We start from the raw sequence: 23,363 nt of genomic DNA, 5'->3' as shown, positions 1-23,363 counted from the left end.
GTTCTCATAGTGATGTGGTGGAACGGGAGGTTCTCATAGTGATGTGGTGGAACGGGAGATTCTCATGGTGATGAGGTGGAACGGGAGATTCTCATGGTGATGAGGTGGAACGGGAGATTGTCATCATGATGAGGTGGAACGGGAGATTCTAATGGTGATGAGGTGAAACGGGAGGTTCTCATGGTGATGTGGTGGAACGGGAGATTCTCATGGTGATGAGGTGGAACGGGAGATTCTCATGGTGATGTGGTGGAACGGAAGATTCTCATCATGATGAGGTGGAACGGGAGATTCTCATAGTGATGAGGTGGAATGGGAGGTTCTCATGGTGATGAGGTGGAACGGGAGATTCTCATGGTGATGAGGTGGAACGGGAGATTCTCATGGTGATGTGGTGAAACGGTGAGATTCTCATGGTGATGAGGTGGAATGGGAGATTCTCATGGTGATGAGGTGGAACGGGAGATTCTCATGGTGATGAGGTGGAACGGGAGATTCTCATCATGATGTGGTGGAACGGGAGGTTCTCATAGTGATGTGGTGGAACGGGAGATTCTCATTGTGATGTGGTGGAACGGGAGATTCTCATGTCAATGAGGTGGAACGGGAAGTTCTCATAGTGATGTGGTGGAACGGGAGATTCTCATGGTGATGGGGTGGATCGGGAGGTTCTCATGGTGATGAGGTGGAACGGGAGATTCTCATGGTGATGAGGTGGAACGGGAGATTCTCATGGTGATGAGGTGGAACGGGACATACTCATGGTGATGAGGTGGAACGGGACATACTCATGGTGATGAGGTGGAACGGGACATTCTCATGGTGATGAGGTGGAACGGGACATACTCATGGTGATGAGGTGGAACGGGAGATTCTCATGGTGATGAGGTGGAACGGGAGATTCTTATCGTGATGTGGTGGAACGGGAGATTCTTATGGTGATGTGGTGGAACGGGAGATTTTTAATGGTGATGTGGTGGAACGGGAGATTCTCATGGTGATGTGGTGGAACGGAAGATTCTCATCATGATGAGGTGGAACGGGAGATTCTCATAGTGATGAGGTGGAACGGGAGGTTCTCATGGTGATGAGGTGGAACGGGAGATTCTCATGGTGATGAGGTGGAACGGGAGGTTCTCATCTTAATGAGGTGGAACGGGAGGTTCTCATGGTGATGTGGTGGAACGGGAGATTCTCATCATGATATGGTGGAACGGGAGATTCTCATAATGATGTTGTGGAACGGGAGATTCTTATCATGATGTGGTGGAACGGGAGATTCTCATGTTAATGAGGTGGAACGGGAGGTTCTCATGGTGATGAGGTGGAACGGGAGATTCTCATGGTGATGTGGTGAAACGGGAGATTCTCATGACGATGAGGTGGAATGGGAGGTTCTCATGGTGATGAGGTGGAACGGGAGATTCTCATCATGATGTTGTGGAACGGGAGATTCTTATCATGATGTGGTGGAACGGGAGATTCTCATGTTAATGAGGTGGAACGGGAGGTTCTCATGGTGATGAGGTGGAACGGGAGATTCTAATGGTGATGAGGTGGAACGGGAGATTCTCATGGTGATGTGGTGAAACGGGAGATTCTCATGGTGATGTGGTGAAACGGGAGATTCTCATGGTGATGTGGTGGAACGGGAGATTCTCATGACGATGAGGTGGAATGGGAGGTTCTCATGGTGATGAGGTGGAACGGGAGGTTCTCATGGTGATGAGGTGGAACGGGAGATTCTCATGGTGATGAGGTGGAACGAGAGATTCTAATGGTGATGAGGTGGAATGGGAGATTCTCATTGTGATGAGGTAGAACGGGAGATTGTCATCATGATCAGGTGGAACGGGAGATTCTCATCTTGATGAGGTGGAACGGGAGATTCTCATGGTGATGAGGTGGAACGGGAGATTCTAATGGTGATGAGGTGGAACGGGAGATTCTCATGGTGATGAGGTGAAACGGGAGATTCATATGACGATGAGGTGGAATGGGAGGTTCTCATGGTGATGAGGTGGAATGGGAGATTGTCATCATGATGTGGTGTAACGAGAGATTCTCATGGTGATCAGGTGGAACGGGAGATTCTCATGGTGATGAGGTGGAACGGAATACTGTCATCATGATGAGGTGGAACGGGAGATTCTCATGGTGATGAGGTGGAACAGGAGATTCTCATGGTGATGAGGTGGAACGGGAGATTGTCATCATGATGAGGTGGAACGGGAGATTCTCATGGTGATGAGGTGGAACGGGAGGTTCTCATGGTGATGTGGTGGAACGGGAGATTCTCATCATGATATGGTGGAACGGGAGATTCTCATAATGATGTTGTGGAACGGGAGATTCTTATCATGATGTGGTGGAACGGGAGATTCTCATGTTAATGAGGTGGAACGGAAGGTTCTCATGGTGATGAGGTGGAATGGGAGATTCTAATGGTGATGAGGTGGAACGGGAGATTTTTAATGGTGATGAGGTAGAACAGCAGATTGTCATCATGATGAGGTGGAACGGGAGATTCTCATGGTGATGAGGTGGAACGGGAGGTTCTAATGGTGATGAGGTGGAACGGGAGATTCTCATGGTGATGTGATGAAACGGGAGGTTCTCATGGTGATGTGGTGGAACGGGATATTCTCGTCATGATGAGGTGGAACAGGAGATTCTAATGGTGATGAGGTGGAACGGGAGATTCTCATTGTGATGAGGTGGAACGGGAGATTGTCATCATGATGAGGTGGAACGGGAGATTCTAATCTTAATGAGGTGGAACGGGAGGTTCTCATGGTGATGTGGTGGATCGGGAGATTCTCATCATGATATGGTGGAACGGGAGATTCTCATGTTAATGAGGTGGAACGGGAGGTTCTCATGGTGATGAGGTGGAATGGGAGATTCTCATGGTGATGAGGTGGAACGGGAGGTTCTCATAATGATGTTGTGGAACGGGAGATTCTTATCATGATGTGGTGGAACGGGAGATTCTCATGTTAATGAGGTGGAATGGGAGATTCTCATGGTGATGAGGTGGAACGGGAGATTCTCATCTTGATGAGGTGGAATGGGAGATTCTCATGATGACGAGGTGGAACGGGAGATTCTCATGATGACGAGGTGGAACGGGAGATTCTCATAATGATGAGGTGGAACGGGAGATTCTCATCTTGATGAGGTGGAATGGGAGGTTCTCATGGTGATGTGGTGAAATGGGAGGTTCTCATGGTGATGAGGTGGAACGGGAGATTGTCACCATGATGAGGTGGAACGGGAGATTCTCATCTTGATGAGGTGGAATGGGAGGTTCTCATGGTGATGTGGTGGAACGGGAGATTCTCATCATGATATGGTGGAACGGGAGATTCTCATAATGATGTTGTGGAACGGGAGATTCTAATCATGATGTGGTGGAACGGGAGATTCTAATGGTGATGAGGTGGAACGGGAGATTTTTAATGGTGATGATGTAGAACAGCAGACTGTCATCATGATGAGGTGGAACGGGAGATTCTCATGGTGATGTGGTGGAACGGGAGATTCTCATGGTGATGAGGTGAAATGGGAGGTTCTCATGGTGATGTGGTGGAACGGGAGATTCTCATAATGATGTTGTGGAACGGGAGATTCTTATCATGATGTGGTGGAACGGGAGATTCTCATTGTGATGAGGTGGAACGGGAGATTGTCATCATGATGAGGTGGAACGGGAGATTCTCATGGTGATGAGGTGGAACGGCAGATTGTCATCATGATGAGGTGGAACGGGAGATTCTCATGGTGATGTGATGAAACGGGAGGTTCTCATGGTGATGTGGTGGAACGGGATATTCTCGTCATGATGAGGTGGAACAGGAGATTCTAATGGTGATGAGGTGGAACGGGAGATTCTCATTGTGATGAGGTGGAACGGGAGATTGTCATCATGATGAGGTGGAACGGGAGATTCTCATCTTAATGAGGTGGAACGGGAGGTTCTCATGGTGATGTGGTGGAACGGGAGATTCTCGTCATGATATGGTGGAACGGGAGATTCTTATCATGATGTGGTGGAACGGGAGATTCTCATGTTAATGAGGTGGAACGGGAGGTTCTCATGGTGATGAGGTGGAATGGGAGATTCTCATGGTGATGAGGTGGAACGGGAGATTCTCATCTTGATGAGGTGGAATGGGGGATTCTCATGATGACGAGGTGGAACGGGAGATTCTCATCATGATGAGGTGGAACGGGAGATTCTCATCTTGATGAGGTGGAACGGGAGATTCTCATGGTGATGAGGTGGAACGGGAGATTCTAATGGTGATGAGGTGGAATGGGAGGTTCTCATGGTGATGAGGTGGAATGGGAGATTGTCATCATGATGTGGTGGAACGGGAGATTCTCATCATGATGAGGTGGAACGAGAGATTCTCATGGTGATCAGGTGGAACGGGAGATTCTCATGGTGATGAGGTGGAACGGAATACTGTCATCATGATGAGGTGGAACGGGAGATTCTCATCTTGATGAGGTGGAACGGGAGATTCTCATCTTGATGAGGTGGAACGGGAGGTTCTCATGGTGATGTGGTGGAACGGGAGATTCTCATCATGATATGGTGGAACGGGAGATTCTCATAATGATGTTGAGGAACGGGAGATTCTTATCATGATGTGGTGGAACGGGAGATTCTAATGGTGATGAGGTGGAACGGGAGATTTTTAATGGTGATGATGTAGAACAGCAGATTGTTATCATGATGAGGTGGAACGGGAGATTCTCATGGTGATGTGGTGGAACGGGAGACTCTCATGGTGATGAGGTGAAATGGGAGGTTCTCATGGTGATGAGGTGGAACGGGAGATTGTCATCATGATGAGGTGGAACGGGAGATTCTCATCTTGATGAGGTGGAACGGGAGGTTCTCATGGTGATGTGGTGGAATGGGAGATTCTCATCATGATATGGTGGAACGGGAGATTCTCATAATGATGTTGTGGAACGGGAGATTCTTATCATGATGTGGTGGAACGGGAGATTCTAATGGTGATGAGGTGGAACGGGAGATTTTTAATGGTGATGATGTAGAACAGCAGATTGTCATCATGATGAGGTGGAACGGGAGATTCTCATGGTGATGTGGTGGAACGGGAGATTCTCATGGTGATGAGGTGAAATAGGAGGTTCTAATGGTGATGTGGTGGAACAGGAGATTCTCATAATGATGTTGTGGAACGGGAGATTCTTATCATGATGTGGTGGAACGGGAGATTCTCATGTTAATGAGGTGGAACGGGAGATTCTCATGGTGATGTGATGAAACGGGAGGTTCTCATGGTGATGTGGTGGAACGGGATATTCTCGTCATGATGAGGTGGAACGGGAGATTCTCATTGTGATGAGGTGGAACGGGAGATTGTCATCATGATGAGGTGGAACGGGAGATTCTCATCTTAATGAGGTGGAACGAGAGGTTCTCATGGTGATGTGGTGGAACGGGAGATTCTCATCATGATATGGTGGAACGGGAGATTCTCATGTTAATGAGGTGGAACGAGAGGTTCTCATGGTGATGTGGTGGAACGGGAGATTCTCATCATGATGTGGTGGAACGGGAGATTCTCATAATGATGTTGTGGAACGGGAGATTCTTATCATGATGTGGTGGAACGGGAGATTCTCATGTTAATGAGGTGGAACGGGAGGTTCTCATGGTGATGAGGTGGAACGGGAGATTCTCATGGTGATGTGGTGAAACGGGAGATTCTCATGACGATGAGGTGGAATGGGAGGTTCTCATGGTGATGAGGTGGAACGGGAGATTCTCATCATGATGTTGTGGAACGGGAGATTCTTATCATGATGTGGTGGAACGGGAGATTCTCATGTTAATGAGGTGGAACGGGAGATTCTAATGGTGATGAGGTGGAACGGGAGATTCTCATGGTGATGTGGTGAAACGGGAGATTCTCATGACGATGAGGTGGAACGGGAGATTCTAATGGTGATGAGGTGGAATGGGAGGTTCTCATGGTGATGAGGTGGAACGGGAGATTCTCATCATGATGTGGTGGAACGGGAGATTCTCATGGTGATGAGGTGGAACGGGAGATTCTCATGTTGATGAGGTGGAACGGGAGATTCTCATCATGATGTGATGGAACGGGACATTCTCATGGTGATGTGGTTAACGGGAGATTCTCATGGTGATGTGGTGGAACGGGAGAATCTCATGGTTATGAGGTGGAACGGGAGATTCTCATGGTGATGAGGTGGAACGGGAGATTGTCATGGTGATGAGGTGGCACGGGAGATTCTCATGGTGATGAGGTGGAACAGGAGATTCTCATCATGATGAGGTGGAACGGGAAATTCTCATGGTGATGAGGTGGAACGGAATACTGTCATCATGATGAGGTGGAACGGAAGATTCTCATGGTGATGAGGTGGAACGGCAGATTGTCATCATGATGAGGTGGAACGGGAGATTCTCATGGTGATGTGATGAAACGGGAGGTTCTCATGGTGATGTGGTGGAACGGGAGGTTCTCATGGTGATGTGGTGGAACGGGAGATTCTCATCATGATATGGTGGAACGGGAGATTCTCATAATGATGTTGTGGAACGGGAGATTCTTATCATGATGTGGTGGAACGGGAGATTCTCATGTTAATGAGGTGGAACGGGAGGTTCTCATGGTGATGAGGTGGAATGGGAGATTCTCATGGTGATGAGGTGGAATGAGAGATTCTCATGGTGATGAGGTGGAATGGGAGGTTCTCATGGTGATGAGGTGGAACGGGAGATTCTCATCATGATGTTGTGGAACGGGAGATTCTTATCATGATGTGGTGGAACGTGAGATTCTCATGTTAATGAGGTGGAACGGGAGGTTCTCATGGTGATGAGGTGGAACGGGAGATTCTAATGGTGATGAGGTGGAACGGGAGATTCTCATGGTGATGTGGTGAAACGGGAGATTCTCATGACGATGAGGTGGAATGGGAGGTTCTCATGGTGATGAGGTGGAACAGGAGATTCTCATCATGATGTGGTGGAACGGGAGATTCTCATGGTGATGAGGTGGAACGGGAGATTCTCATGTTGATGAGATGGAACGGGAGATTCTCATCATGATGTGATGGAACGGGACATTCTCATGGTGATGTGGTGGAACGGGAGAATCTCATGGTTATGAGGTGGAACGGGAGATTGTCATGGTGATGAGGTGGCACGGGAGATTCTCATGGTGATGAGGTGGAACAGGAGATTCTCATCATGATGAGGTGGAACGGGAAATTCTCATGGTGATGAGGTGGAACAGGAGATTCTCATCATGATGAGGTGGAACGGGAAATTCTCATGGTGATGTGGTGGAACGGGAGATTCTCATGGTGATGAGGTGGAACGGGAGATTCTCATGGTGATGAGGTGGAACGGCAGATTGTCATCATGATGAGGTGGAACGGGAGATTCTCATGGTGATGAGGTGGAACGGGAGATTCTCATGGTGATGTGATGAAACGGGAGGTTCTCATGGTGATGTGGTGGAACGGGATATTCTCGTCATGATGAGGTGGAACAGGAGATTCTAATGGTGATGAGGTGGAACGGGAGATTCTCATTGTGATGAGGTGGAACGGGAGATTGTCATCATGATGAGGTGGAACGGGAGATTCTCATCTTAATGAGGTGGAACGGGAGGTTCTCATGGTGATGTGGTGGAACGGGAGATTCTCATCATGATATGGTGGAACGGGAGATTCTCATGTTAATGAGGTGGAACGGGAGGTTCTCATGGTGATGAGGTGGAACAGGAGATTGTAATGGTGATGAGGTGGAACGGGAGATTCTCATGGTGATGTGGTGAAACGGGAGATTCTCATGACGATGAGGTGGAATGGGAGGTTCTCATGGTGATGAGGTGGAACGGGAGATTCTCATCATGATGTTGTGGAACGGGAGATTCTCATGTTAATGAGGTGGAACGGGAGGTTCTCATGGTGATGAGGTGGAACGGGAGATTCTCATGGTGATGAGGTGGAACGAGAGATTCTAATGGTGATGAGGTGGAACGGGAGATTGTCATGGTGATGAGGTGGAACGGGAGATTCTCATGGTGATGAGGTGGAACGGAATACTGTCATCATGATGAGGTGGAACGGGAGATTCTCATGGTGATGAGGTGGAACGGGAGATTCTCATGGTGATGAGGTGGAACGGGAGATTCTCATGGTGATGAGGTGGAACGGAATACTGTCATCATGATGAGGTGGAACGGGAGATTCTCATGGTGATGAGGTGGAACGGGAGATTCTCATGGTGATGAGGTGGAACGGCAGATTGTCATCATGATGAGGTGGAACGGGAGATTCTCATGGTGATGAGGTGGAACGGGAGATTCTCATGGTGATGTGATGAAACGGGAGGTTCTCATGGTGATGTGGTGGAACGGGATATTCTCGTCATGATGAGGTGGAACAGGAGATTCTAATGGTGATGAGGTGGAACGGGAGATTCTCATTGTGATGAGGTGGAACGAGAGATTGTCATCATGATGAGGTGGAACGGGAGATTCTCATCTTAATGAGGTGGAACGGGAGGTTCTCATGGTGATGTGGTGGAACGGGAGATTCTCATCATGATATGGTGGAACGGGAGATTCTCATAATGATGCTGTGGAACGGGAGATTCTTATCATGATGTGGTGGAACGGGAGATTATCATGTTAATGAGGTGGAACGGGAGGTTCTCATGGTGATGAGGTGGAACGGGAGATTGTAATGGTGATGAGGTGGAACGGGAGATTCTCATGGTGATGTGGTGAAACGGGAGATTCTCATGACGATGAGGTGGAATGGGAGGTTCTCATGGTGATGAGGTGGAACGGGAGATTCTCATCATGATGTTGTGGAACGGGAGATTCTTATCATGATGTGGTGGAACGGGAGATTCTCATGTTAATGAGGTGGAACGGGAGGTTCTCATGGTGATGAGGTGGAACGAGAGATTCTAATGGTGATGAGGTGGAACGGGAGATTCTCATGTTAATGAGGTGGAACGGGAGGTTCTCATGGTGATGAGGTGGAACGGGAGATTCTCATGGTGATGAGGTGGAACAAGAGATTCTAATGGTGATGAGGTGGAATGGGAGATTCTCATTGTGATGAGGTAGAACGGGAGTTTGTCATCATGATCAGGTGGAACGGGAGATTCTCATCTTGATTAGGTGGAATGGGACATTCTCATGATGACGAGGTGGAACGGGAGATTCTCATCATGATGAGGTGGAACGGGAGATTCTCATCTTGATGAGGTGGAACGGGAGATTCTCATGGTGATGAGGTGGAACGGGAGATTCTAATGGTGATGAGGTGGAACGGGACATTCTCATGGTGATGTGGTGAAACGGGAGATTCATATGACGATGAGGTGGAATGGGAGGTTCTCATGGTGATGAGGTGGAATGGGAGATTGTCATCATGATGTGGTGTAACGAGAGATTCTCATGGTGATCAGGTGTAACGGGAGATTCTCATGGTGATGAGGTGGAACGGAATACTGTCATCATGATGAGGTGGAACGGGAGATTCTCATGGTGATGAGGTGGAACAGGAGATTCTCATGGTGATGAGGTGGAACGGGAGATTGTCATCATGATGAGGTGGAACGGGAGATTCTCATCTTGATGAGGTGGAACGGGAGGTTCTCATGGTGATGTGGTGGAATGGGAGATTCTCATCATGATATGGTGGAACGGGAGATTCTCATAATGATGTTGTGGAACGGGAGATTCTTATCATGATGTGGTGGAACGGGAGATTCTCATGTTAATGAGGTGGAACGGAAGGTTCTCATGGTGATGAGGTGGAACGGGAGATTCTAATGGTGATGAGGTGGAACGGGAGATTCTCATGGTGATGTGGTGAAACGGGAGATTCTCATGACGATGAGGTGGAATGGGAGGTTCTCATGGTGATGAGGTGGAACGGGAGATTCTCATCATGATGTGGTGGAACGGGAGATTCTCATGGTGATGAGGTGGAACGGGAGATTCTCATGTTAATGAGGTGGAACGGGAGGTTCTCATGGTGATGTGGTGAAACGGGAGATTCTCATGACGATGAGGTGGAATGGGAGGTTCTCATGGTGATGAGGTGGAACGGGAGATTCTCATCATGATGTGGTGGAACGGGAGATTCTCATGGTGATGAGGTGGAACGGGAGATTCTCATGGTGATGAGGTGGAACAGGAGATTCTCATCATGATGAGGTTGAACGGGAAATTCTCATGGTGATCAGGTGGAACGGGAGATTCTCATGGTGATGAGGTGGAACGGAATACTGTCATCATGATGAGGTGGAACGGGAGATTCTAATGGTGATGAGGTGGAACGGGAGATTCTCATGATGATGAGGTGGAACGGCAGATTGTCATCATGATGAGGTGGAACGGGAGATTCTCATGGTGATGAGGTGGAACGGGAGATTCTCATGGTGATGTGATGAAACGGGAGGTTCTCATGGTGATGTGGTGGAACGGGAGATTCTAATGGTGATGAGGTGAAACGGGAGATTCTCATTGTGATGAGGTGGAACGGGAGATTGTCATCATGATGAGGTGGAACGGGAGATTCTCATCTTAATGAGGTGGAACGCGAGGTTCTCATGGTGATGTGGTGGAACGGGAGATTCTCATCATGATATGGTGGAACGGGAGATTCTCATAATGATGTTGTGGAACGGGAGATTCTTATCATGATGTGGTGGAACGGGAGATTCTCATGTTAATGAGGTGGAACGGGAGGTTCTCATGGTGATGAGGTGGCACGGGAGATTCTCATGGTGATGAGGTGGAACAGGAGATTCTCATCATGATGAGGTGGAACGGGAAATTCTCATGGTGATGAGGTGGAACGGAATACTGTCATCATGATGAGGTGGAACGGGAGATTGTAATGGTGATGAGGTGGAACGGGAGATTCTCATGGTGATGAGGTGGAACGGCAGATTGTCATCATGATGAGGTGGAACGGGAGATTCTCATGGTGATGAGGTGGAACGGGAGATTCTCATGGTGATGTGATGAAACGGGAGGTTCTCATGGTGATGTGGTGGAACGGGATATTCTCGTCATGATGAGGTGGAACAGGAGATTCTAATGGTGATGAGGTGGAATGGGAGATTCTCATTGTGATGAGGTGGAACGGGAGATTGTCATCATGATGAGGTGGAACGGGAGATTCTCATCTTAATGAGGTGGAACGGGAGGTTCTCATGGTGATGTGGTGGAACGGGAGATTCTCATCATGATATGGTGGAACGGGAGATTCTCATAATGATGTTGTGGAACGGGAGATTCTTATCATGATGTGGTGGAACGGGAGATTCTCATGTTAATGAGGTGGAACGGGAGGTTCTCATGGTGATGAGGTGGAACGGGAGATTGTAATGGTGATGAGGTGGAACGGGAGATTCTCATGGTGATGTGGTGAAACGGGAGATTCTCATGACGATGAGGTGGAATGGGAGGTTCTCATGGTGATGAGGTGGAACGGGAGATTCTCATCATGATGTTGTGGAACAGGAGATTGTCATCATGATGAGGTGGAACGGGAGATTCTCATCTTAATGAGGTGGAACGGGAGGTTCTCATGGTGATGAGGTGGAACGGGAGATTCTCATCATGATGTGGTGGAACGGGAGATTCTCATGGTGATGTGGTGAAACGGGAGATTCTCATGACGATGAGGTGGAATGGGAGGTTCTCATGGTGATGAGGTGGAACGGGAGATTCTCATCATGATGTGGTGGAACGGGAGATTCTCATGGTGATGAGGTGGAACGGGAGATTCTCATGGTGATGAGGTGGAACAGGAGATTCTCATCATGATGAGGTTGAACGGGAAATTCTCATGGTGATCAGGTGGAACGGGAGATTCTCATGGTGATGAGGTGGAACGGAATACTGTCATCATGATGAGGTGGAACGGGAGATTCTAATGGTGATGAGGTGGAACGGGAGATTCTCATGATGATGAGGTGGAACGGCAGATTGTCATCATGATGAGGTGGAACGGGAGATTCTCATGGTGATGAGGTGGAACGGGAGATTCTCATGGTGATGTGATGAAACGGGAGGTTCTCATGGTGATGTGGTGGAACGGGAGATTCTAATGGTGATGAGGTGAAACGGGAGATTCTCATTGTGATGAGGTGGAACGGGAGATTGTCATCATGATGAGGTGGAACGGGAGATTCTCATCTTAATGAGGTGGAACGCGAGGTTCTCATGGTGATGTGGTGGAACGGGAGATTCTCATCATGATATGGTGGAACGGGAGATTCTCATAATGATGTTGTGGAACGGGAGATTCTTATCATGATGTGGTGGAACGGGAGATTCTCATGTTAATGAGGTGGAACGGGAGGTTCTCATGGTGATGAGGTGGCACGGGAGATTCTCATGGTGATGAGGTGGAACAGGAGATTCTCATCATGATGAGGTGGAACGGGAAATTCTCATGGTGATGAGGTGGAACGGAATACTGTCATCATGATGAGGTGGAACGGGAGATTGTAATGGTGATGAGGTGGAACGGGAGATTCTCATGGTGATGAGGTGGAACGGCAGATTGTCATCATGATGAGGTGGAACGGGAGATTCTCATGGTGATGAGGTGGAACGGGAGATTCTCATGGTGATGTGATGAAACGGGAGGTTCTCATGGTGATGTGGTGGAACGGGATATTCTCGTCATGATGAGGTGGAACAGGAGATTCTAATGGTGATGAGGTGGAATGGGAGATTCTCATTGTGATGAGGTGGAACGGGAGATTGTCATCATGATGAGGTGGAACGGGAGATTCTCATCTTAATGAGGTGGAACGGGAGGTTCTCATGGTGATGTGGTGGAACGGGAGATTCTCATCATGATATGGTGGAACGGGAGATTCTCATAATGATGTTGTGGAACGGGAGATTCTTATCATGATGTGGTGGAACGGGAGATTCTCATGTTAATGAGGTGGAACGGGAGGTTCTCATGGTGATGAGGTGGAACGGGAGATTGTAATGGTGATGAGGTGGAACGGGAGATTCTCATGGTGATGTGGTGAAACGGGAGATTCTCATGACGATGAGGTGGAATGGGAGGTTCTCATGGTGATGAGGTGGAACGGGAGATTCTCATCATGATGTTGTGGAACAGGAGATTGTCATCATGATGAGGTGGAACGGGAGATTCTCATCTTAATGAGGTGGAACGGGAGGTTCTCATGGTGATGTGGTGGAACGGGAGATTCTCATCATGATATGGTGGAACGGGAGATTCTCATAATGATGTTGTGGAACGGGAGATTCTTATCATGATGTGGTGGAACGGGAGATTCTCATGGTGATGAGGTGGAACGGGAGATTGTAATGGTGATGAGGTGGAACGGGAGATTCTCATGGTGATGTGGTGAAACGGGAGATTCTCATGACGATGAGGTGGAACGGGAGATTCTCATGTTAATTAGGTGGAACGGGAGGTTCTCATGGTGATGAGGTGGAACGAGAGATTCTAATGGTGATGAGGTGGAATGGGAGATTCTCATTGTGATGAGGTAGAACGGGGGATTGTCATCATGATCAGGTGGAACGGGAGATTCTCATCTTGATTAGGTGGAATGGGACATTCTCATGATGACGAGGTGGAACGGGAGATTCTCATCATGATGAGGTGGAACGGGAGATTCTCATCTTGATGAGGTGGAACGGGAGATTCTCATGGTGATGAGGTGGAACGGGAGATTCTAATGGTGATGAGGTGGAACGGGAGATTCATATGACGATGAGGTGGAACGGGACATTCTCATGGTGATGAGGTGGAACAGGAGATTCTCATGGTGATGAGGTGGAACGGGAGATTGTCATCATGATGAGGTGGAACGGGAGATTCTCATCTTGATGAGGTGGAACGGGAGGTTCTCATGGTGATGTGGTGGAACGGGAGATTCTCATCATGATATGGTGGAACGGGAGATTCTCATAATGATGTTGTGGAACGGGAGATTCTTATCATGATGTGGTGGAACGGGAGATTCTCATGTTAATGAGGTGGAACGGAAGGTTCTCATGGTGATGAGGTGGAATGGGAGATTCTAATGGTGATGAGGTGGAACGGGAGATTTTTAATGGTGATGAGGTAGAACAGCAGATTGTCATCATGATGAGGTGGAACGGGAGATTCTCATGGTGATGAGGTGGAACGGGAGATTCTCATGTTAATGAGGTGGAACGGGAGGTTCTCATGGTGATGAGGTGGAACGGGAGATTCTAATGGTGATGAGGTGGAACGGGAGATTCTCATGGTGATGTGGTGAAACGGGAGATTCTCATGACGATGAGGTGGAATGGGAGGTTCTCATGGTGATGAGGTGGAACGGGAGATTCTCATCATGATGTGGTGGAACGGGAGATTCTCATGGTGATGAGGTGGAACGGGAGATTCTCATGTTGATGAGGTGGAACGGGAGATTCTCATCATGATGTGATGGAAGGGGACATTCTCATGGTGATGTGGTTAACGGGAGATTCTCATGGTGATGTGGTGGAACGGGAGAATCTCATGGTTATGAGGTGGAACGGGAGAATGTCATGGTGATGAAGTGGCACGGGAGATTCTCATGGTGATGAGGTGGAACGGGAAATTCTCATGGTGATGAGGTGGAACGGAATACTGTCATCATGATGAGGTGGAACGGGAGATTCTCATGGTGATGAGGTGGAACGGGAGATTCTCATGGTGATGAGGTGGAACGGCAGATTGTCATCATGATGAGGTGGAACGGGAGATTCTCATGGTGATGAGGTGGAACGGGAGATTCTCATGGTGATGTAATGAAACGGGAGGTTCTCATGGTGATGTGGTGGAACGGGATATTCTCGTCATGATGAGGTAGAACGGGAGGTTCTCATGGTGATGAGGTGGAACGGGAGATTCTAATGGTGATGAGGTGGAACGGGAGATTCTCATGGTGATGTGGTGAAACGGGAGATTCTCATGACGATGAGGTGGAACGGGAGATTCTCATCATGATGTTGTGGAACAGGAGATTCTTATCATGATGTGGTGGAACGGGAGATTCTCATGTTAATGAGGTGGAACGAGAGGTTCTAATGGTGATGAGGTGGAACGGGAGATTCTCATGGTGATGAGGTGGAACGGGAGATTCTCATGGTGATGAGGTGGAACGGGAGATTGTCATCATGATGAGGTGGAACAGGAGATTCTCATCTTAATGAGGTGGAACGGGAGGTTCTCATGGTGATGTGGTGGAACGGGAGATTCTCATCATGATATGGTGGAACGGGAGATTCTCATAATGATGTTGTGGAACGGGAGATTCTTATCATGATGTGGTGGAACGGGAGATTCTCATGTTAATGAGGTGGAACGGGAGATTGTAATGGTGATGAGGTGGAACGGGAGATTCTCATGGTGATGTGGTGAAACGGGAGATTCTCATGACGATGAGGTGGAACGGGAGATTCTTATCATGATGTGGTGGAACGGGAGATTCTCATAATGATGTTGTGGAACGGGAGATTCTTATCATGATGTGGTGGAACGGGAGATTCTCATGTTAATGAGGTGGAACGGGAGATTGTAATGGTGATGAGGTGGAACGGGAGATTCTCATGGTGATGTGGTGGAACGGGAGATTCTCATCATGATATGGTGGAACGGGAGATTCTCATAATGATGTTGTGGAACGGGAGATTCTTATCATGATGTGGTGGAACGGGAGATTCTCATGTTAATGAGGTGGAACGGGAGATTGTAATGGTGATGAGGTGGAACGGGAGATTCTCATGGTGATGTGGTGAAACGGGAGATTCTCATGACGATGAGGTGGAACGGGAGATTCTCATGTTAATGAGGTGGAACGGGAGGTTCTCATGGTGATGAGGTGGAACGAGAGATTCTAATGGTGATGAGGTGGAATGGGAGATTCTCATTGTGATGAGGTAGAACGGGGGATTGTCATCATGATCAGGTGGAACGGGAGATTCTCATCTTGATTAGGTGGAATGGGACATTCTCATGATGACGAGGTGGAACGGGAGATTCTCATCATGATGAGGTGGAACGGGAGATTCTCATCTTGATGAGGTGGAACGGGAGATTCTCATGGTGATGAGGTGGAACGGGAGATTCTAATGGTGATGAGGTGGAACGGGAGATTCATATGACGATGAGGTGGAACGGGACATTCTCATGGTGATGAGGTGGAACAGGAGATTCTCATGGTGATGAGGTGGAACGGGAGATTGTCATCATGATGAGGTGGAACGGGAGATTCTCATCTTGATGAGGTGGAACGGGAGGTTCTCATGGTGATGTGGTGGAACGGGAGATTCTCATCATGATATGGTGGAACGGGAGATTCTCATAATGATGTTGTGGAACGGGAGATTCTTATCATGATGTGGTGGAACGGGAGATTCTCATGTTAATGAGGTGGAACGGAAGGTTCTCGTGGTGATGAGGTGGAATGGGAGATTCTAATGGTGATGAGGTGGAACGGGAGATTTTTAATGGTGATGAGGTAGAACAGCAGATTGTCATCATGATGAGGTGGAACGGGAGATTCTCATGGTGATGAGGTGGAACGGGAGATTCTCATGTTAATGAGGTGGAACGGGAGGTTCTCATGGTGATGAGGTGGAACGGGAGATTCTAATGGTGATGAGGTGGAACGGGAGATTCTCATGGTGATGTGGTGAAACGGGAGATTCTCATGACGATGAGGTGGAATGGGAGGTTCTCATGGTGATGAGGTGGAACGGGAGATTCTCATCATGATGTGGTGGAACGGGAGATTCTCATGGTGATGAGGTGGAACGGGAGATTCTCATGTTGATGAGGTGGAACGGGAGATTCTCATCATGATGTGATGGAAGGGGACATTCTCATGGTGATGTGGTTAACGGGAGATTCTCATGGTGATGTGGTGGAACGGGAGAATCTCATGGTTATGAGGTGGAACGGGAGAATGTCATGGTGATGAAGTGGCACGGGAGATTCTCATGGTGATGAGGTGGAACAGGAGATTCTCATCATGATGAGGTGGAACGGGAAATTCTCATGGTGATGAGGTGGAACGGAATACTGTCATCATGATGAGGTGGAACGGGAGATTCTCATGGTGATGAGGTGGAACGGGAGATTCTCATGGTGATGAGGTGGAACGGCAGATTGTCATCATGATGAGGTGGAACGGGAGATTCTCATGGTGATGAGGTGGAACGGGAGATTCTCATGGTGATGTGATGAAACGGGAGGTTCTCATGGTGATGTGGTGGAACGGGATATTCTCGTCATGATGAGGTGGAACGGGAGGTTCTCATGGTGATGAGGTGGAACGGGAGATTCTAATGGTGATGAGGTGGAACGGGAGATTCTCATGGTGATGTGGTGAAACGGGAGATTCTCATGACGATGAGGTGGAACGGGAGATTCTCATCATGATGTTGTGGAACAGGAGATTCTTATCATGATGTGGTGGAACGGGAGATTCTCATGTTAATGAGGTGGAACGGGAGGTTCTAATGGTGATGAGGTGGAACGGGAGATTCTCATGGTGATGAGGTGGAACGGGAGATTCTCATGGTGATGAGGTGGAACGGGAGATTGTCATCATGATGAGGTGGAACAGGAGATTCTCATCTTAATGAGGTGGAACGGGAGGTTCTCATGGTGATGTGGTGGAACGGGAGATTCTCATCATGATATGGTGGAACGGGAGATTCTCATAATGATGTTGTGGAACGGGAGATTCTTATCATGATGTGGTGGAACGGGAGATTCTCATGTTAATGAGGTGGAACGGGAGGTTCTCATGGTGATGAGGTGGAACGGGAGATTCTCATGGTGATGAGGTGGAACGAGAGATTCTAATGGTGATGAGGTGGAATGGGAGATTCTCATTGTGATGAGTTAGAACGGGAGATTGTCATCATGATCAGGTGGAACGGGAGATTCTCATGGTGATGAGGTGGAATGGGAGATTCTCATGATGACGAGGTGGAACGAGAGATTCTCATCATGATGAGGTGGAACGGGAGATTCTCATCTTGATGAGGTGGAACGGGAGATTCTCATGGTGATGAGGTGGAACGGGAGATTCTAATGGTGATGAGGTGGAATGGGAGATTCTCATGGTGATGTGGTGAAACGGGAGATTCATATGACGATGAGGTGGAACGAGAGATTCTAATGGTGATGAGGTGGAACGGGAGATTCTCATGGTGATGTGGTGAAACGGGAGGTTCTCATGGTGATGAGGTGGAATGGGAGATTGTCATCATGATGTGGTGTAACGAGAGATTCTCATGGTGATCAGGTGGAACAGGAGATTCTCATGGTGATGAGGTGGAACGGAATACTGTCATCATGATGAGGTGGAACGGGAGATTCTCATGGTGATGAGGTGGAACAGGACATTCTCATGGTGATGAGGTGGAACGGGAGATTGTCATCATGATGAGGTGGAACGGGAGATTCTCATCTTGATGAGGTGGAACGGGAGGTTCTCATGGTGATGTGGTGGAACGGGAGATTCTCATCATGATGTGGTGGAACGGGAGATTCTCATGTTAATGAGGTGGAACGGAAGGTTCTCATGGTGATGAGGTGGAACGGGAGATTCTAATGGTGATGAGGTGGAACGGGAGATTTTTAATGGTGATGAGGTGGAACGGGAGATTCTCATGGTGATGTGGTGAAACGGGAGATTCTCATGACGATGAGGTGGAATGGGAGGTTCTCATCTTAATGAGGTGGAACGGGAGGTTCTCATGGTGATGTGGTGGAACGGGAGATTCTCATCATGATATGGTGGAACGGGAGATTCTCATAATGATGTTGTGGAACGGGAGATTCTTATCATGATGTGGTGGAACGGGAGATTCTCATGTTAATGAGGTGGAATGGGAGGTTCTCATGGTGATGAGGTGGAACGGGAGATTCTAATGGTGATGAGGTGGAACGGGAGATTCTCATGGTGATGTGGTGAAACGGGAGATTCTCATGACGATGAGGTGGAATGGGAGGTTCTCATGGTGATGTGGTGGAACGGGAGATTCTTATCATGATGTGGTGGAACGGGAGATTCTCATGTTAATGAGGTGGAACGGGAGGTTCTCATGGTGATGAGGTAGAACGGGAGATTCTAATGGTGATGAGGTGGAACGGGAGATTCTCATGTTGATGAGGTGGAACGGGAGATTCTCATGTTGATGAGGTGGAACGGGAGATTCTCATCATGATGTGGTGGAACGGGACATTCTCATGGTGATGTGTTTAACGGGAGATTTTCATGGTGATGTGGTGGAACGGGAGAATCTCATGGTTATGAGGTGGAACGGGAGATTCTCATGGTGATGAGGTGGAACGGGACATTCTCATGGTGATGTGGTTAACGGGAGATTCTCATGGTGATGTGGTGGAACGGGAGAATCTCATGGTTATGAGGTGGAATGGGAGATTCTCATGGTGATGAGGTGGAACAGGAGATTCTCATCATGATGAGGTGGAACGGGAAATTCTCATGGTGATGAGGTGGAACGGAATACTGTCATCATGATGAGGTGGAACGGGAGATTCTCATGGTGATGAGGTGGAACGGGAGATTCTCATGGTGATGAGGTGGAACGGGAGATTCTCATGATGATGAGGTGGAACGGCAGATTGTCATCATGATGAGGTGGAACGGGAGATTCTCATGGTGATGAGGTGGAACGGGAGATTCTCATGGTGATGTGATGAAACGGGAGGTTCTCATGGTGATGTGGTGGAACGGGAGATTCTCATGGTGATGTGATGAAACGGGAGGTTCTCATGGTGATGTGGTGGAACGGGATATTCTCGTCATGATGAGGTGGAACGGGAGATTCTCATGGTGATGAGGTGGAACGGGAGATTCTCATGGTGATGAGGTGGAACGGCAGATTGTCATCATGATGAGGTGGAACGGGAGATTCTCATCTTAATGAGGTGGAACGGGAGGTTCTCATGGTGATGTGGTGGAACGGGAGATTCTCATCATGATATGGTGGAACGGGAGATTCTCATAATGATGTTGTGGAACGGGAGATTCTTATCATGATGTGGTGGAACGGGAGATTCTCATGTTAATGAGGTGGAACGGGAGGTTCTCATGGTGATGAGGTGGAACGGGAGATTGTAATGGTGATGAGGTGGAACGGGAGATTCTCATGGTGATGAGGTGGAATGGGAGGTTCTCATGGTGATGAGGTGGAATGGGAGGTTCTCATGGTGATGAGGTGGAACGGGAGATTGTAATGGTGATGAGGTGGAACGGGAGATTCTCATGGTGATGAGGTGGAACGGGAGGTTCTCATGGTGATGAGGTGGAACGGGAGATTGTAATGGTGATGAGGTGGAACGGGAGATTCTCATGGTGATGAGGTGGAACGGGAGGTTCTCATGGTGATGAGGTGGAACGGGAGATTGTAATGGTGATGTGGTGAAACGGGAGATTCTCATGACGATGAGGTGGAATGGGAGGTTCTCATGGTGATGAGGTGGAACGGGAGATTCTCATCATGATGTTGTGGAACGGGAGATTCTTATCATGATGTGGTGGAACGGGAGATTCTCATGTTAATGAGGTGGAACGGGAGGTTCTCATGGTGATGAGGTGGAACGGGAGATTCTAATGGTGATGAGGTGGAACGGGAGATTCTCATGGTGATGTGGTGAAACGGGAGATTCTCATGACGATGAGGTGGAATGGGAGGTTCTCATGGTGATGAGGTGGAACGGGAGATTCTTATCATGATGTGGTGGAACGGGAGATTCTCATGTTAATGAGGTGGAACGGGAGATTCTAATGGTGATGAGGTGGAATGGGAGATTCTCATTGTGATGAGGTGGAACGGGAGATTCTCATCATGATGTGGTGGAACGGGAGATTCTCATGGTAATGAGGTCGAACGGGAGATTCTCATGTTGATGAGGTGGAACGGGAGATTCTCATCATGATGTGATGGAACGGGACATTCTCATGGTGATGTGTTTAACGGGAGATTTTCATGGTGATGTGGTGGAACGGGAGAATCTCATGGTTATGAGGTGGAACGGGAGATTCTCATGGTGATGAGGTGGAACGGGACATTCTCATGGTGATGTGGTTAACGGGAGATTCTCATGGTGATGTGGTGGAACGGGAGAATCTCATGGTTATGAGGTGGAACGGGAGATTCTCATGGTGATGAGGTGGAATAGGAGATTCTCATCATGATGAGGTGGAACGGGAAATTCTCATGGTGATGAGGTGGAACGGAATACTGTCATCATGATGAGGTGGAACGGGAGATTCTCATGGTGATGAGGTGGAACGGGAGATTCTCATGGTGATGAGGTGGAACGGGAGATTCTCATGGTGATGAGGTGGAACGGCAGATTGTCATCATGATGAGGTGGAACGGGAGATTCTCATGGTGATGAGGTGGAACGGGAGATTCTCATGGTGATGTGATGAAACGGGAGGTTCTCATGGTGATGTGGTGGAACGGGATATTCTCGTCATGATGAGGTGGAACAGGAGATTCTAATGGTGATGAGGTGGAATGGGAGATTCTCATTGTGATGAGGTGGAACGGGAGATTGTCATCATGATGAGGTGGAACGGGAGATTCTCATCTTAATGAGGTGGAACGGGAGGTTCTCATGGTGATGTGGTGGAACGGGAGATTCTCATCATGATATGGTGGAACGGGAGATTCTCATAATGATGTTGTGGAACGGGAGATTCTTATCATGATGTGGTGGAACGGGAGATTCTCATGTTAATGAGGTGGAACGGGAGGTTCTCATGGTGATGAGGTGGAACGGGAGATTGTAATGGTGATGAGGTGGAACGGGAGATTCTCATGGTGATGAGGTGGAATGGGAGGTTCTCATGGTGATGAGGTGGAATGGGAGGTTCTCATGGTGATGAGGTGGAACGGGAGATTGTAATGGTGATGAGGTGGAACGGGAGATTCTCATGGTGATGAGGTGGAACGGGAGGTTCTCATGGTGATGAGGTGGAACGGGAGATTGTAATGGTGATGAGGTGGAACGGGAGATTCTCATGGTGATGAGGTGGAACGGGAGGTTCTCATGGTGATGAGGTGGAACGGGAGATTGTAATGGTGATGTGGTGAAACGGGAGATTCTCATGGTGATGTGGTGAAACGGGAGATTCTCATGACGATGAGGTGGAATGGGAGGTTCTCATGGTGATGAGGTGGAACGGGAGATTCTTATCATGATGTGGTGGAACGGGAGATTCTCATGTTAATGAGGTGGAACGGGAGATTCTAATGGTGATGAGGTGGAATGGGAGATTCTCATTGTGATGAGGTGGAACGGGAGATTCTCATCATGATAAGGTGGAATGGGATGTGGCGGAATGGGAAATTTAACATTTAAAAGGATGTCTGACTTGATACTAGAAGGTGGACCTGAATGACTCTAGGTCTTAAAAAGTAAGCCAACAATGCTTTTTAGACTTTCTTTGCTGTAAGTCTGAATCGGCGAAGACTTTTTTCATTGTGGACTCCGGACTTTCTGCAACAGATGTCTGAGATTTACATCTGAAGCCACTAAGAAAACAACAGCATGTGATGTTGCCAATTACACTTTTATGAGCCTCCAAAATCTGTTAGCTACACATTTCTCATATGATGCTGCTGACTAAACAAAACATTTGACATCAAATCAAAGAATATGAGCAGGAGTACATGTGAAACTAACTCACCAGATTGACTAATGGTCCTCCTGAGTTTCCGTACTGCAATGAAAAATAATCAAACACAGAATGTGTTTTGTGAAAACTTTGAGTATGCAGATAGATTAAGTAAACAAACAACTGAATTTGAAGGCTTCAGAGAACCAATTCACAAGAGAGGTTCGGGGTTTGTGCCCCCACTCACATTGATGATGGCATCCGTCTGGATGTAATCCATGTTGGAATTGCGGAGGCCCAGTTCTTTGCCTCCCCTTTGTGTGGTACTGACAATGCCAGTGGTCACTGTGTTCTGTAGGGAGAACGGGCTGCCGATGGCAACCACAAACTCGCCTGGACGCAGGTCTGCGGACCGACCGAGCAGCAGCACTGGCAGCTTCATCTGCACAGAAGGAATGATGGATGCATATGGCTAAAGACAGGATGAAAATGTGAAAATAGCAAAAAAAAAAAAAAAAAAAATCCTGATTTTTCAATCAAAGCACTTTGTGCAATCTGAAATAAAAACTCTTTTCACAGCATTGTTGCATCACGGTGTTGGGTTGCATCATGGTGTAGTGTTGTGTTATGG

General features: G+C 48.0%; 1 protein-coding gene across 1 annotated transcript in view; it reads right to left on the bottom strand.

Annotated features, from left to right (window-relative positions):
- Positions 1-23,363, bottom strand: part of LOC306771630 (serine protease HTRA1B-like) — a 139,115-nt gene that overhangs the window by 58,235 nt on the left and 57,517 nt on the right. The window contains exons 5-6 of the mRNA XM_079260883.1: positions 22,980-23,174; positions 22,805-22,837 (exon numbers count right to left, since the gene is read on the bottom strand). Of these exons, the coding sequence (XP_079117009.1) occupies positions 22,805-22,837; positions 22,980-23,174 (228 nt within the window). The remainder of the gene's footprint in view (positions 1-22,804; positions 22,838-22,979; positions 23,175-23,363) is intronic.

Source organism: Telmatherina bonti (assembly GCF_933228915.1).
Source record: "Telmatherina bonti genome assembly, chromosome: 21".
NCBI classification, from domain to species: domain Eukaryota; kingdom Metazoa; phylum Chordata; class Actinopteri; order Atheriniformes; family Telmatherinidae; genus Telmatherina; species Telmatherina bonti.
Note: the sequence above shows the minus strand (reverse complement) of the source record. Positions and strands in the feature narration are given on the sequence as shown.